Genomic DNA, 16,627 nt, shown 5'->3' with positions numbered 1-16,627 from the left:
TGTGAAGGGACCAGGCCATTCGGAGACGACTGCGATGGCAAGTCTAGTTCATCTGGTCATGTCATTATGGTCAGATCTTAAGATAATTAGAGCTACGGTCTTAGTAAAGCTTTGTTCATCTGTATTGATATCAAGAGTTGGTCTGTGACAGGGCTTCGGAAGAAGTCATCATCGACAATTGAGCCTAGCCGTACATCGACCACAATGCATCCGTCTAGTTGTAGTTCCAGAGCTCCAAACTGCCAGATTCATTCTTTTGTTCCACCTATTTTTCCCTTCATATTTGAGTCGGAAGTGCACGGCCGCTGTGTTGTTCGTGACTTACTTGTCGCGATGTCTGTCCCGTTTCATCGAGTCGTACGTCGTATCTGCCACAAGAACATATGCGCCAAGTCTGATTAGGAAGTGTAATAAATTAAAAGTACATCACCAATGACTATTAGCTTCTGCTTCATCACGGCGATCATTGTTTTGCTGCGTTGATGAGACCCCAAAAAGGTGCCGACGGGAGGAGCTGAATGCAAGCTTTGATTTGCCAGCCGAGATTCAAGCTTCAAAGCCCTTGATTCATACCCCGATGAGAGGCTGGGTTGTAAGGGATGAAGGGCTGCAGCCGACGGGTTTAAGGATAAGCTATGGCCAAGCTGCGTCAAGTATGCACGATCATCGGCGCTTGAGGCTGATGAGCTAGCTATGTAGAAGTCTATTCGTTCTAGTCTCTGAGTAAATGACCATTCCAAGATGCCATGGATGTATAGCAACCTCAGGGAACATTGAAGTCATCTGGTCACAGATGCCTTGCTATTCCTTCAGCTGCAGTGGCTGATATGAGACGTGCACAAGAAAACCGACATCTAGAGGGTTGGGAAGAATCTGCAGGAGGCAAGTTAAGCACGGTCGTTGCTTGGCGGCTTTTGTACTACTGAGAGTGAGTAACAGCTGATTCATCTGATGAGAGCGCAGCTGTACATGAGTGGCTGCTAAGTGGTGCGGAAGAAACGGCTCTCTCCTGTCTTGTTGAATGTTCTTAACAAGCTGACATGTTACTACCGCTGCTGCGATTAACATCGTGTCTGTCACGATCGCGCTTTGTCGGCAAAGTGGAATGGAACTGTGAATGTTTCGTCGCCATCGTCCAAAATCCAACTCTTGTTTTTAACGAACTAGTCCAACAAAGGGGTCTGGCCTGGCCTTCAGATACTGACAGAGAAGGAAGAGGGAATGAGAAAGTCCTATGGACGGACGTTGCTCTTGGGACGATCCCATCACCGGCACAACCACTTCCCGATTTGTCGCAGTTGGAGGGGCGCGGGGAAATTGAGTGGATGCACATAGGAGCGGCAGGAAAGTAAGAGGTTTCACGGGTAAAAGAGAAAGACCTGCTTCTTCGTCCCAAGCAGCATTGTGCATGGCGAGTCGTTTCGTTGGAAATGACTTGCAGGCGACTTTGGGCCAAAGGAGGGAGGCCCATTCACCATGCCGCCGCCGCATGTAAGTGAGGATATTACGAGAGAGCTGAATTTTAAAGCGCTGAGTCGTGTTGACAGCTTAGAATGCATCCGTGGCGGGCTGAGGAGGTGGTTCGTCATAGTGACCTGTCTTATAGATGGTCTCAATGGTCTCCCGCTAACCTGCACCGTAGATCTTACAATGATCGAGTAAGGGGAAACACAAGGGCATGCCTCTAAGACGCCAAGATCCCCCCGCAACGGGAAGGACTGTTAAGCTACAGGTAACGGGGGAAAAGCAAACAAGCGAAACAACTGTCAGTTCCCCATGTCTGGTGCTGTTTCCGCGAAACCTCACCATTGCCGCGAGATGACAAACTGTTGGCCGCAAAGATGGGAGAAAAGAATCGCTGCAGCGGAACTGCGGCATTCCGAATAAGGATAAGAGACGATTCCCTAAAAAAGTGGGAAAGAGAAAAGCCGCCAGTGGGTGGGTGAGGAAAGCGAAGCGCGCTTCACAGATCCTATCAGTATTTTTGGGTGGGAGTTGAGTCAAAGCCGGGATGCCCTGATCGGACGCAGCATACATCTGATTGAAAGTCAAGCTTTTGCAAAGACAAGGCCGTATCGGCCACATTGACCGTGCGCCACTGGGATTCTTCTTCAGTCGCGACATGGCTGTGACAGTGGTGACAACTCAAATAGCCCGTTCGCTGAGCCAGTAGGCGGCCCGAGGTGAGCGAGAGATGAGAAAGAGGAAACTTGCGTCTCCACATCGCCGTGCCCGCGAGTACGCCGGCAGGAGGGAGAAAAGTCAAGACGAAGGAGAGGCCCAAGAGCCGCTTTTGTCTTGGCACAAGCTTGGCACAAGGAATTCCTCGTAGGGTGCGCCGAGGAGAGGTGCCGTCCTATGAGAGCGAGGCTTTTTCGGTGGTCTTCCATTCATTTTTCCAACCCCCCCGGCGCACGGAGCCTCAATATCTCGAAATGAGAGATGTTGGTCCGGGCTTCGCCTCTCTATTTTGTAGCAGCAACAGCAAACGGACTGTGGATCTTAATCGGACGCGCGTGTGTCCGCTCGATGCTGCGATGCGAAGCTTTCGAATCCAGGGCTTAAATCAGTCATGGTCATCCTGGCAGAAGCTTGTCAGTTCTTCTCGTGGCCCACTGGTCTCCACGTGGAGCTCATATACATAATGAAACGGCGCCACTTGCCTGTCGCTTGAAGGATGAGAGGGCAGGTGTGTTCTTCGTATACGACGCTTCATATTCAGTCGATCTTATAAGATCCAACGTTCCGCGCTGTCAGATACATCGGACATGTGCTGACGGTCCATGCCATGAAGGTGTCGCTGTCCCTCCTGCAACCGACATCTATATCGGAACATCGAATATGGCCGTAGTGCCTCCGCCAGGATGTGAGCACTGTTCAAGAAGTCAGATCAAAGAGCTGGGCTCTGTGGCCAGAGCTGCCAATCAGACATACTTGACAAGATCCGAGTTGGATACGACGCTGTTGGTCCTCAATATTCGAGCAGACGATACCGCCCAAGCCGAGAACATCCAAACGGTCCTGTGGACACTAGTCGTTCTCTCAGCAGTTTTCCTTGGATTGAGGATATACTGCAAGATATCCTACACGTATACAAAGATCCGAATCGAGGACATTCTCCTGATTGCCTCCTGGGTAAGAACTCCCATTTCTTGCAGAACTCTATCCTTGTTCTAGTGTTGACAGTTGCCTCATAGCTGGTCCTAGCATCAGATGCGGCCCTTAATGAGTTCATCATCAAATCCCGATTTGGTCGACCCGACTTCCCTATTACCGTCGACAACATTACAGTATTAGCCATCGTTGGCCTATCTTCCATCACGTGCTCATTTGTCGGTCAAGTCTGGAGCAAGACTGCATTTGCTATATCGCTATTAAGAATGTGCGATGGGTGGAAGAAGGCCTTTGTGTGGTTTTCCATCATTTCTATGAATGTTCTCTTTGCGTTCTCTTCTTTATCATTTTGGATTGGGTGTGTACCGCTGGAGAAGAGATGGAAGCCTTTTGCCGACGGAACCTGCTACGATCTCAAGTGGGTTGTTTCATTCGGAATCTTCGTTAGTGGTAAGACAATATCCACTATGGTCTACGCAAGTCTTCCTGAGTTATGCTAAACTTTGACTAGTATATTCTGGCCTTCTCGATATCGCCTTGTCGATCATCCCATGGCTCATTCTCATGCGGCCTAGGCCGGCCGAGGAGTCATCGGGTCTTACTCTGAGCAAAAAGGAGAAGATCGGTGTGTCTGTGGCTTTGAGTATGGGAATGTTGTAAGTTACTCATGATGATGACGATGTATAATCTGAGTCTGACGCACTTGGTACAGGGCCGGAATAGCAGCGTTTGTCAAAGCATCATACATGCGTTCAGTAAATGATACCACTGGTGATTTTTCTCGTAAGTGAAGACACTTATCATATGATCAGTACTCATCTAATGCAAGTTACAGATGGGGGAGCGGAGTTAGCCGTTTGGGCCGGGGCTGAGACAGCCATTACGATCATGGCGTCGACCATCCCCGTATTGCGTGTTCTGCTGCGTGACACAGCAATCAAGACTAAGTATCTTCCCGAAGCTATCAAAATGAGGGTTCGGAGCACCGTTAGGAGATCGGAGAGAGCATCAGGAAGACCTGTGGCGCAACCTGAGGAAGACAAGATTCCTATCGTCTCGTCAGGCGCATCAATGTCTACTGCTGGTGCCTCTTCCACATCATCAGGCTCGACTGTGGACTCGCAGAAGACATTGATATCCAAAACACCGGATATACGGAAGAAATGAGGCCCTGAGTGGTCAGACGGAAGAGTGATAGCTTAGCTGATTGCTGAGACTTATGATCTGACGAGACAACATACACGAACGGAGGATCCAGATGATATCAAGATAATGCTAATGAACAAGGAACACTCAGTTCTTGATGAACCGTACGATTATTGATCTCAATGTTTCAACTGCATAAACTTTCAAGGTGCTATTCCTACTCGTGCCCAATCGGCTTACCCTGAGACTGCCACGCCATGGGTGCGGAAGCAGCTACCAATGGTGCCGTTGCGCCACCCTCTCTGGGATCCTCAAGGATGAAGTTCATCGGGAACCCAATATCAAACTCCTTGAAGCTCTCAATCTTCTTGATCTGCTCACCGGTGAGGTGAATGCTCAATGCTTTAATATTGTCTTGCAGATGCTCCACCTTGCGACCGCCAACAATCGGGAAAACGTAGCGCGCCTTCTGCATAACATACGCTAAGGCGATCTGTTGAATGCTCTCAATGCCATGCTCCTTGGCAACTTCCTCAAGGACCTCACTGGCCTTGCGTTGATCCTCGGATTGGTCCCCTCCAAACATGGCACGTAGGCCCTCGCCAGCCTTCTTGCGCTCCTCGAGCTGCTTCTTAGACTGCAGCTTACCGCCGCCGAGGACATCCCAGGGGCAGAGGGCCATGCCAAAGTGGCGAGCCATAGGGATGATGTCCCGCTCCATGTCGCGGATGAGAACGTTCCAGCGACCCTGGTAGACGGAGAACTGGGTCTTTCCATGCGCCTTGGCGTAGGTGTTCGCAGCGGAAACGACCCAAGCGGGTGTATCAGAAACACCGAGGTACAGGACCTTACCCTGCTCGACCAGAATGTGGAGCGAGTCCATCAGCTCCTCGACAGAGGTCGTCCAATCCCACCAGTGGATGTAGAGCAGGTCAATGTAGTCCGTCTGCAGCTTTCTAAGGGAATCCCGGACCGAGAGGTGCAGCGACTTCTTGTGATTGCCAGAATAATTGACACATTTGCCGGGTCCGAGCGCCTGTTTGCGGTACTGCGTCGTGAACTTGGTCGCAATGAACATGGTGTCCCGGTTCTTCCTGTCCGTCATCCACTCTCCCAGAATCTCCTCGGACTCCTCATTTTGGTAGTTGTTGGCGGTGTCGATGAAGTTGCCGCCGGCATCGACAAATGCGTCGAGAAGCTTGAACGAGTCTTCCTTCTCCATGGAACCCATGAAGGACGACCATGCGGAGCCGATGGACATTGCACCCAGGCAGAGGGGGGAGACCCTGACACCTGCGGTGGTGGACAGAACGCGGTATCGACCGAGCTCAGTCTTGGGCTCGGGAGCCGGCGCGAAGAGGGTTTGAAGGCCGGACATCGTGAGATGAGTTCAAACTGTGGGGCACAATAGTACCTGATGGGGGAGGTTTTGGTTGAGCTAATAACGGTATGATGGACTAGTGCCTTTCTTGTTTTGGATGAAGTAGTACAACGAGAGAAATTAAACTGCGTTCAACATGCTCGCCTTTATATCAACCTTTGCCATGTGAAGCCGCCCGTGGAGTAGCTCCAAGCGGTGAGTAGAAACTCTGCAACCCGGGTATAGGAACAAAGTCCGAGAACGCATGCAGGGTTTCATTGCCAAGCGGCAAGAATCATACTTGTCTACCATCGGGGCCGCTTGTGCTCCGTGCTTTCACCATGACGTTGGAAGACATTCTGGACCTCGACATTGAAATCCTGGAAATGGGCAGATGCGGGTCGATATTCGTCCGCAGGTAGTACGGATCTTGGGATGCAACGCGGCACTTCGCGGGGCCCAGCTGCAGAGTCCCTGGCGTGGATCGCCATCCCACTAGATCCGAGCCCACCTCGAACCCGGAAGCGAGCAAGTGGAAACGTCTTAGTAGTTGATCAATCTCGAGCTCGGCACTTTGAGACAATACAAGCCTGCCATCAGGGTGGCAACACAGCGATGGCTTGATGCGTACTTCGTACATGTATAGTGCGCATAAGCATAGTATCAAAATTTCGACATGCTCTACTTACTCAACCTTATGAGTCTCCAAGCTTAGTTGGATATACAAGGAATCTTAGATAATTTCCGACGGCAATCGAGATGGAGGAGCAACAAAATTCCATGATGACCCACGGCACTGGGTAACATGGGTAACCCCAGCGGGTTCTCGGAGTCCGTCGACATTGATGGGAGGGCGGTGCGCATGCCTTTCATCGGACTTAACGGCTGTAAGACTTAGGCAGTCCGTTGCGATGGGTCTTCTCAATAAAGCTGATGCTGCGAGTTGTCAACTTGTGTTTTCTCGGGCTTGATATTCCAGATGAAAGTGCTTACGGGCCCATGGCTTAAACCGAGATCAGACAGATTCTTGTGAAGCCATTCGAGGTCTCGTACCATGGCCGACACGCTGTGCTGACAAACGCTTTACAAGAGACTATCAGGATGGCTTCACTTACCAGTTGTTCTACAACAGTCGAGCATGAGGTGGTAACTAATAACCTCTTTCATTGATATCACACTAGTTTAGCTCCATGCAAGTTGCTTATCCCCATGATTTGTAGGTCTCAATTCCCTGCAAACTAGCCCGCTGACGTGTGCGGAGGAGCCGTCGGACTTAAGCCGTCCGCTTATCGGGCCAACAACGTCTCTAGGAATTCCACAACCTCGTCTATAGGTTTGAAAGAAGTACAACATTGTCACGTGGGTTTTTTTTCTTCAATATCAATTGATTTCAATGAGGACCATGCCGCCCGATGCATCTCTTTACCTACCGCCAACTCATTATCCGATGGAATTGTGTAAAGTTTGCTCAACAACAACGCCAGCGTATTCAAGAAGTACAGCTTTGCTCAAACATACTCAAGCATAAAATCCCCCAGGATTCTTAACCATTAACCCCATCCACGGCTTCTCGTCCTCTACCCAGCTTCTCAAGTTTTGGATGATCCGGGCGTCGTCAATCTCTTTAAACTCCTCCACCGCTTCAAAGCCTCGATTCACACGGTCTTTACCCTCCCCAGTATGAGGCCAGTCGCTGCCCCAAATCAAGCGATGCGGAACCGCCTCAACCAGAGCCTTGACAATCGGTTCCATGTCCTCGCAGCCCGATTCCACCCTGTCGGATAGTCGATAGAATCCCGAAAGCTTGACAATGACCTTTGAGGCCCTTGCGAGTCTGACAAGAGCTTCGAAGCCGGGCTGCTTTGTGGGATCGTCTAGGTTGCTCGTTGCTGCGTTGAGCTGCAATTTGGACAGAGCTCGCATCCCGCCGACATGGTCTGCGATAACTTGGACCGGAAGAGTAATTATCGTTTCATACAAATCTGGGTCGTTCTTTAGTCTTTGCTCTACCTCGAATTCCGGCTAGAAGTGAGTTTTACCTTCCCACATAGCAGGAGCGCAAAAGAGCTGAATCTTCCAGCCTGGGAGGTATTGAATTCTCGAAGCGGTCTGCAAAATAGTTTCTTTAAGTGCTTTGAGATCTGTTGACTTGCCATCTGCTTGCTTATTGATTCTTAACCCGCGGACGCCCGCATCATGCAGCCCCATGAGATCTGCGTCAGAAATGTTCTCGATGTCGACCACGGCGATCCCTCGGACGATGCGACTGCCACCCTCGCGCAAGCTTTTCATTGAGCGCAAAAGCACTCTGTTATCGCTTCCGTAAGGCGAAGGCTGGACAAGTACGATGTTGAGAGGTAGTGCCTGGGTCAGACTGGAACTAAAGTCCAAGAGCTGCTGTGCCGTAGCTCGAGCGGGCGTGTACGATCTACCGGGCGCAAATGGCCCTATTGATGCATCGAAAACATGGACGTGGGTATCCCAGCTATCTGGCGAGAGGGGCGGGCTTCCAATCCTGAAGATTTAGTCATGGACGTTGAGTTGAGTCGCTGAGCACCTTTGCATTACTCACCGAGCAGTAGTATCAGTGAACTCAGAAGAAACCATGTTTCCAGCCGTCGCGTCAGTCGGTCAGTCAATATGTTTATATCTGGGCCCTGTCCTTGTTCGGGTTGCAAGAGCTGCTTTCTCAGAATTCTTCTTGTAAAGTCGCAAAGCCATGCAATTCCCCGCATCGGCACCAGATCGGACCAGCAGATACGTTGTTGCTGCCGCGGCAGAATCCCGTGGCCCGCCCCACTTGCGTTCGGGCTGCTCCGGCTAAGCCCCGGGTTTCTACTCGGGATGAATGAGCCAGTCGGCTGCTGTCACTTCTTGAATAACCTTTCAATTCCTTGAAGAGAAGGCCGCTCGTAAGCTTCGGAAGCGCAGAGTGGGCTGTGCGAACTGCCTGAAGACAGACAATATTCCACTGGCGGCCTCTTGAAATACTGGCTTACCTCTTGCCTTCAATCAGTTTCGATTTCAACATGAGATTTTCAATGAGCATCCTCTTGAAGTCATTGAAGCGATCACCAAGTGACAGACTGCTTAACGCCCAGCGAGCCGAGATTGGCTCTATGACTAATGATGGTATGCCTGTAATGTTTTCTTTGGTGTTTTCTGATGGCTAGAACAGCGTCCACTAACAACTACTCGTTCATCCGTCATCTTCGCCTCCCGTGGCTTGTCCGAAATATAGGAGCACAGCCGCGTCCATTGGCAGGTCTTTGAGCTGAAGACACTCATTAGTGACTGAACCCATCGCTGGAAACATTCCCAAATTGTTCCATTGTCAAACGGGTGCGGGGAAGCTTTTTCTCGAAGGTGGTGAACGTCAAGTAGCTCTGAAACCCGCTTCAGTCCAATGGCCTCGCTAGACACGGTAACAGCTTAGTTTAGTTTAGGACCTCAATGTGGGAGACCGTTGGTTTTCATGCGTCGCCAGCTAAGAACGTTAGCGGCTATGCGGCAACAAAAGATTCAACCACACATATCAACCAAAGCCCAGAATCTTGTTGCGCGGTGTCTCAATAGGATAGACTGACATCTTCCTCCCTCATCGTCTGCCCTGTTCGTCCCTCAAATCAGGGATATCCCCTGGCCCTACCCAGCAAAGCCTGGCTGAGTCAGCGTTCTGGACTCCTGAAAGAGTCTAAGAGATCGCCGCACAGTTGCATCCCGCAGGACCTGATGTCATATCGATCGCAGTGCGGGGCTCGCCGCTGTGGCCGTCCAGCCCCCAATTGGCAATGGGGATTTGCTGCATACGTACTGCGTAAGGTGGAAAGAGAGAGGGAGCTCCCAGCTCTTCCCCCGCGAACGACGTGCTGCTCACCGATGAAACCCTGTTTCTCATCCACCAACGCGCTGTGCGGCCACGACGGCTGACGTCACACTCGGTGCATCAAAGCAGGAAAATTCCAAGATTCGGGCCAGCAAAGTGAACGCAGCACTGGGAAAAACTCTGGGACATGGACGTCAACGTCTGTCGTCCGCGCAGGGACCGCGTGACTGAAGCACAGAGACGACGTATGATGCATGCCCTCTTTCCCATCGCCTTTAGTAGCCTGCGTCCCCGTCTTAGTATTACGTTTCCGTAGCTTCCACACCCACTTACACCAACCACTGCCTACTATCTCCCGCACACACATAGCGAACAAAACGAGTTGACGAGTTCACGATTATCCGAAGCATATCATAGCGGCATCTAGCGATACAACATCCATCCAGAAGCGTATCCAAAGTAAACAAAAACCACCACCACCACCACCACCACCACCCAATCTCAAAACCACCCAATCTCAAAACCACCCAAAATGCCTTCTGTCTTAGGTCTCACAACAGACCCTTCCCCCCACGGCCCAGGCGCCGAACAAAAGCAAAAGAAGAAGAAGAAGCCCCAGTTCTCAGGCGTCGCCGACGACGCAAACCTCGAAGGCAAACAACTAGCTCGCCGTGAGAAGAAACCCGAAGAAGGCTCCCCCGACGGCGTCGAAAAGAAGAAGAAGAAGAAGTCGAGCAAGTCCAAAAAGGAGAAGAAGGAGTCGAGCGGGCCCAAACAAATGCGCCACTACGACACCGACGAAGAAGACGATTCAGAGGAAGAAGGACCCCTCAACACGATCAAGCTCCGCAACCACGCCAAAGCAATCGAGATGGAGACGCTCCTCTGGGGCGCACTCTGCCACAAGCCCAAGAGCGCCCTGAAATACATTGGCAAGGGCGCCATCATGTGCAACCCGCTCCTCTTTGGCGACGCCGAGGTCTACTCGGAGCGCTCTGAGCCCACCCTCAAGGAGATGCTCAAGGAGCATGCCGACCCGCCCATGAGCTTCAAGATGCACAAGCCCCACGTCTGCGAGGTCGGCCTCATGGCCATGTCCATCTGCTGCGACGTCACCATCTTCCGCATGAATGACGATAACGAGCTCGAGGCCGAGGAGTGCCAGATCTCGTCGAGCTGGAGGCAAGTCGCGAGCGGAGACTGGGAGATGGCGAGCTCCATGGCCGGATGGCAGGAGTAGAGAGATCTGGTTTGTCTGACTTTCTAGAACCAAGCGAGCAGGTGGTGGATGGCGTCACTGCGGTTGTTGTACAATCAATTTTTCTTTTTTTGTTCTCCTTCCATCTCATACTGATACGGCGTCGATGTGTAACGATTCTATCTTCAATGTAATGTACTACGGCCTGCATGAATTGACTATCTGCATCGTTCGATGTACCTTACACTCCCTTCTTAGGTGCTCTATTCAAACCGTGAAAATTATTCCCTAAATATCCCATGCCAAAAGGCACCAAGATCGAATGCTTTTTTCTTCCATTTCTCTTTTCCCAACGCTTTCTATCCTTGGACTTTCCGACCTCAGGCCATGCCCGAACTGCGACTCTTGAAATCATTCTTCGGAACCCTTACGGCCCAGTACAACACGGCCGCCGCAACGATATTGAATACGCAAAATGCCCAAATGAAACCAAAATCGCGCCACCTGTTGTCGAAACTCATGTTCATGCTCGACAAAAATGCATTCGTATCGGCCATACCGCAGTACTGGCAAGCATTCGCCCCGGCATCCACCACGTAGCCACCCTTCTCCCGTATGTACGCAGCCATGTACTCGCCACAGGTGCTATTAGCGGGTGCGGTGAACTCGAGCAGCTCGGAAGCGCTGCATACCACTGGTGCATTGGCAAGCCCAACGCTGAGGAAACCCTCGACAATGTAAGTAAACGGGTTCACGCGATACATGAAGATCCAGAAACCCGGCAATGCGTCCGGGCCAGCCAAAACACTTTAATCATCGTCAGTTCGCTTCAATCAAAATTCTCAATCCACACCGAGCAGGACAGATTGTGACAGTTGGGGTGCACTTACCCGCAGAAAGCAAACATGAGAATGAAAAGCAGATTCATAATCCCACCCGCGACCTCGGCGCTGCCAAGGCCAGCAATCATAAGATGCGCGAACGTGCTCGAGAATAAAAAGAAAACCCAGCAGATGAGAAAAAGCGTGATACCGCGCGAGTGAACGGAATTTGTCCATTCGGCGTTGCGATCGAGTCTCATCGGATAAAACCAAAACAGGAACGAGAAGATGGCCATGATCTAGCCGCCAAATTGTCAGTTTCGAGTTTTGCGTGGGGGTAAGGGTTTTGTGTCGCTGCTAGTGTTCACTTACAGAGTTCCAAAACATCTCGACGATAACGTTAGCACCCATAAATGCCATCCATGAATACGATTTCGCCGGCCGCTCGCGGGCTTCGTACATGGTGCGCTGAGAGACGAAAACCGGCATGATCTGCTGCACCATCTGACTGAAGATGAAGAGGAATATGTAGACGCCGAACATCTGATTCCGGAGGCCGCGTTCTGTATTATTGCCGCCGAGGAGTGTAAGCCCAATGAACAAGGCCTATCCGCGTCAGTCAGCTTTCCTGATTCTCACGGCGTACTTGATTCAATGCAATACAAATAGCACTTACCGAACCAAACGTCAGGATGGACTTGGAAAAGATGTACGAAGGACTGCGCCAGTACTGCTGGAAGACTCGTCTCGTCACCTCTTGTATTTGCACACCAAAACCTGCAGCGAACTCTGCGTACGTAGACCCATCGTGATCTGCTGTCGTAGATGTGGCACCTTTCTCGTTTGCATGTGAGGATAACCTCGCAAGCTCAGTCTGAACGGCCTGGTATTCGTTGCTTTCCCTCCATATGGCAGGCCAGTCGATATCGGTATGCGCCTTCGGCGCCGCCCCAATCACCTCCAGCATGTACTCAGCAGGGTTGGATCCAGGCTGGTAGGCTGGAGCTCCGTGCCGGCTGAGATAATCGATGAGAACGTGTGAGTTCTTGCCAATGTCGCCGAAGTATACCGTCCGTCCACCTCTGGCAAGCAACAACAACCGATCGAACCGCTGGAATAGCGATGCTGATGGTTGATGAATTGTGCAGAGAATCGCTTGCCCGTTTCTCGTCAGCTTCTCCATCAAATCACAGATTGACCACGATGTCTGACTATCGAGACCTGATGTTGGTTCGTCCAGGAAGAGCAGGAGCTGCGGCCGGGCAGCTAGCTCTACTCCAATGGTCAAACGTTTCCGTTGTTCAACATTCAGCCCCTCACCTAGGTCCCCAATCACAGCTTCTGCATACTCCTGCATGCCGAGGAGATCAATCACTGTGTCAACGTAGGCCAACTTCTCCTCCCGGCTGTATCGCTTAGGTTGTCGTAGTAGAGCACTAAAACTCAATGCCTCCCTTACGGTCGCCGTGTGGAGGTGAAGGTCCTGCTGTGTGACGTATCCCGTCTTGCGCTGGAACGAAGAGTCCCTGAGCTGCCCATCGACGAGCATCTCTCCACTGACAACACCCATGGTCACACGACTGGCCAGGACATCCAGAAGACTCGTCTTACCAGCTCCTGAAACTCCCTGTGATGATACGCATGTTAGCTATGTCTCGCAACCAATTGGCAATAAGGCAGGAACCCACCATCAGTGCCGTCAGCGTCCCGGGCTTCACCCAACCGTCACAGTGATCAAGGATCCTGCGGGTCTCGCCTTTGACTTGCACATCGTAGCAGACGTCATTCCAGTGAAACACAGACGTTTGCTTCGCGAGGTCTGAGTTGTCGCTGTCGTCATCTACCTGTACCGTTGGTTGCGACGTATTTCCTCCCAAAGTCTCGATATCATCATGACCTTTCTTGGCACTCTTCAGCGCCCTACGCTTGAAAAGTAGAACTTCGCCCTTGGATCTCTCAGATGACACCAGCTCGACGGCGACAAGATAGAGGGACATGAAGAAGATGGTGATGGCAACCAAGATGCCAAAATTCCTCCAGCGATGGCCGGCCAGGAACCCATAGACCACTCGGAGGTGCTCTTCACCATTCACGGAATTGGAGCCCGGCATCGCTCCACCAATATCACAGACACGCTCATCCAAGGTAGAAGTTGCGTAACCGGTTCCTGTCGGGACAAACTGCGAGCAGGTGAAGTTCCGTCCAATAAATTCGTTTAGTGCGAGACCTTCCTGGGCGTAAAAGACGGGATTGATCCAGCGAATCCATCCAATCCAGTCGCTGAGGTATGGCTGAGGCATGGCAAAGCCGCTAAACAGCATCAGTGCCAGCAGAATAATTGCTGAGGGCGCCAGAGCTTGCGAGGTCGTCTTGGTAACGGAGCCTAGGAACCGAAAGATCATGGACATGGAGACCGTGATGATAAAGGAGAATAATAGGAAAAAGAAAAAGTGCCCGGCTGAGTCGCGTCGCAAATTCGTCATAAAATAGATTGGCACATTGATGAACAACGCGTTGATCATCTTGTACGGTAAGTCGACGAGCATTGCGGCAACTGCCTCGGCACTTGGATGATAGAGTGCGTATCTGGCATGTTTCTCGATGATCTTTCTCTTTCCATAAAGCGTGAGAATCTCCATAATGCTACCCATAGCGTTGATGAGGATGGTGTAGAATATCAGGAGATTTCGGTTGTAGAGACTGGAAGAGTTTGGTGCCAAGTTGTAGAAGATGCTAGAGATGATAAGAGACTCGAAGAAATTTGTCGTCAACATTGTGATCGTCATCCACGGCTCACTAATCAGCAGCTTGAAGCTGCGCCAAATATTCAAGCTGATTTGCTGCACGTAGGACAACGTGTATGGTGACGATGATCGCTGCGCTTTGGACTGATGCGCTCTTCGAGTGGCCGAGAACTGCTTGTGCGTATCTCCGCCAAAAGGATACTGCTGCTCGAATGAATCGATCTCCTTCAACAAGTTCCGGCGGTTCTGACTATCCTTCCAGGCTTGAGCAAACTCTTCAGGACTCCGCGGCGGTGTCCGGCCTCTCCACTCGGGGTGCACAATTCTCTCGGAAGAGCTCGTCATTGAAGTCAGGAAGTCAGCAGTGGTTTTCTGCTCCGGACACAGGAAACCAAGTTCTTCAAAATAGGCTTTCGCATCGGTGGACCTCCCAAAGAAGATCTGACGGCCTTCGTAAAGAACGATGACCTTGTCAAAAAGCTGTCCATATGATGAGCAACGAAACACACCAGCGGCGAAGATAGGCATTGGCGATGAAAATGGCATAGCAGGGGAACAAGAGATACAACTTACTTCATAGGCTTCTTGGGGTGCTTGGTAAATAGCCACAGAGGAGCTGCAACCGAAAATGTCTGCCTGCATGCGAAGGGTTCGGCAAAATTCGATTGCATTGGCAGAATCGAGACCTCGAGTGCTGTTATCCCAACATTGGAGGGGGGAATAGCTCAGAACGGCTTCTGCGATGCTGACCCTCTTCCGCTCGCCTCCGCTGACGCCTATGCAGATTTAGTTGAGGTTACCTTAAAGTTGTCAAAACTTGAGCTACTCACCACGGAAAAAGTCGTCTCCCACCCGCGTTTCTTTTGTGTGCGAGATACCCAAAAGTGCCATGACAACGTCACGAAGGTGCTCCGCGTATTGGTGCTCGGAGATCCCATGGGGAAGATCCATATTCTGGGGGCACCGTGCCCGGGCCGCAAAGTAGAGGGTTTCGCCGACAGTTAGGTAGGGAAAGTGATGGTCGAATTCTGCGGTGTAGATTGCTTCTCCTTTGAATGTCGTTTTCATCTCCTTCGGGGAGATGCCTTGATAGTTAATAGTTGCTCCATCGGCGATATAGAAACCGTGGGTCTCGCCAGCGATAGTCTTGAGCAACGTCGTACAACCAGAGCCGGGTGGACCAAGCACCGCAAGCATCTCTCCACTTTGAATGACGCCCTCCAAGTCGTGCAAAATGTCGATGCGCTGCTTTTTTCCCGAGGACGAAAACCAGGAGGTCAAGGCGGCAGCCTCTAGAAAGAAGTTGCCAACAGTCTTCTGATAGTCCGTAGTCGTTCCCAGGCCATAGACTTGCAAGTCCCGAAAAGCAAGGCCTACCGTATTGGGTGCATTTCCGAGAAGGGCATTGGTCTGGAGCCTATAGAAAGCTGCGGCCCATCTTCGAGCATCGAACTTGTCGCTCTTTGGGTCGAGTGTGGCGTCGGATGGCTCAGGAAACAGGGAATGCCCTCCTCCATGGGACGCTGAAGTTAGACGTCTAGCCAAGTCGTGGATTTCTTCTTCGGCTTCCTCCTCGGCATCTGATGAGATCGGGATGCTTCTGATACCGTCGAATGTGGATGCATGGGGCTCATTCACATGAGGACCGGGGTCCAAGATCGCAGGTGCCGGCATTTTGCAACCCTTCTCTGATGGAAGACAGACTTTGGCACCTCTGACTTTCAGTTGGGAGATGTGATTCGGGTTGTTTTGTCGTCAGAGTATATGTGTTAAAAAAAAAAGTTGGCAATGTAGATCGTGTAATGAGTCTCCAGTCATGCCTTTTCCACGTTAGATCATCAAGAAGGTCTCCGGGCTTATGTACTGTCGACATTGAACAGGCTCTTTGTCTTGTGAAGAGAGAAATTGAGAGAGTATCCATGACTGTGTTCGAAATTCGAATTGAGTTCCATCCACAATTGTGTGCTGGTGGAGAAGTTGCAGGTTGTTTTTCTCGGAAAGTGCGAAATGCCTTTGGGCGTCGTCGATCCGGAAGGTGTTCCGGCGAACCGACCACGGCCGGGAAGGAGCGCGCTGGAGACGACGCCGCACTTTCGGAAAATGCGAAAGGCCGGTTAAGTGGGTCAGATGAGCCCATCTTCCACTCAGAGACGAGAACCGCGGCACGTCAGAGCTGCCAAGGATGGGAAGAGCGCCGCTGGCGGTCCCAATTGGGGGAAGGTCCATTAGACGAAGCCAAGCTCGTGGCAGTCCGCGGTCACTGTATCATTTCTTCCGAGAAACATCTCCAGCCATAATTACGCCAAGATGCACACCGTTCATGACTCTGAAGTGAGATCTTGTGTGGAGAACCCTACCTAGCCTACGTTGACTTGCAGTTTTGAGGCCCGTAAGGCGCTGGCGCGTGTCATCCGGTTT

General features: G+C 51.3%; 5 protein-coding genes across 5 annotated transcripts; 2 read left to right on the top strand and 3 right to left on the bottom strand.

Annotated features, from left to right (window-relative positions):
* Positions 1-2,841: 2,841 nt before the first annotated feature.
* N0V96_004139 (uncharacterized protein) lies at positions 2,842-3,774 on the top strand (the record flags this gene model as incomplete). Its single annotated transcript, XM_053188208.2, has 3 exons — positions 2,842-3,135; positions 3,198-3,564; positions 3,626-3,774. The coding sequence occupies 3 exons, from the start codon at positions 2,842-2,844 to the stop codon at positions 3,772-3,774; spliced, it is 810 nt and encodes a 269-aa protein (XP_053054170.2).
* A 703-nt stretch (positions 3,775-4,477) lies between these two features.
* AAD14_1 (putative aryl-alcohol dehydrogenase aad14) lies at positions 4,478-5,638 on the bottom strand (the record flags this gene model as incomplete). Its single annotated transcript, XM_053188207.1, has 1 exon — positions 4,478-5,638. The coding sequence occupies one exon, from the start codon at positions 5,636-5,638 to the stop codon at positions 4,478-4,480; it is 1,161 nt and encodes a 386-aa protein (XP_053054169.1).
* Positions 5,639-7,138: 1,500 nt separating this feature from the next.
* N0V96_004137 (uncharacterized protein) lies at positions 7,139-7,912 on the bottom strand (the record flags this gene model as incomplete). Its single annotated transcript, XM_053188206.2, has 2 exons — positions 7,139-7,566; positions 7,660-7,912. The coding sequence occupies 2 exons, from the start codon at positions 7,910-7,912 to the stop codon at positions 7,139-7,141; spliced, it is 681 nt and encodes a 226-aa protein (XP_053054168.2).
* Positions 7,913-9,978: 2,066 nt separating this feature from the next.
* On the top strand, positions 9,979-10,686 carry N0V96_004136 (uncharacterized protein; the record flags this gene model as incomplete). Its single annotated transcript, XM_053188205.2, has 1 exon — positions 9,979-10,686. One exon carries the CDS (start codon positions 9,979-9,981, stop codon positions 10,684-10,686), a length of 708 nt encoding a protein of 235 aa, XP_053054167.2.
* Positions 10,687-11,024: 338 nt separating this feature from the next.
* On the bottom strand, positions 11,025-15,883 carry CDR1_4 (Multidrug resistance protein; the record flags this gene model as incomplete). The annotated part of the gene is made up of 7 exons (XM_053188204.2): positions 11,025-11,451; positions 11,535-11,764; positions 11,838-12,071; positions 12,142-13,092; positions 13,154-14,689; positions 14,783-14,985; positions 15,040-15,883. The coding sequence occupies 7 exons, from the start codon at positions 15,881-15,883 to the stop codon at positions 11,025-11,027; spliced, it is 4,425 nt and encodes a 1,474-aa protein (XP_053054166.1).
* Between the last annotated feature and the right edge of the window lie 744 nt (positions 15,884-16,627).

The sequence above is a fragment of the Colletotrichum fioriniae genome (genome assembly GCF_027942845.1).
Source record: "Colletotrichum fioriniae strain IMI 355084 chromosome Unknown scaffold_4, whole genome shotgun sequence".
In the NCBI taxonomy this organism is placed as follows: domain Eukaryota; kingdom Fungi; phylum Ascomycota; class Sordariomycetes; order Glomerellales; family Glomerellaceae; genus Colletotrichum; species Colletotrichum fioriniae.
The sequence above is the reverse complement of the archived record's forward strand: the minus strand, read 5'-3'. Positions and strand labels throughout refer to the sequence as shown.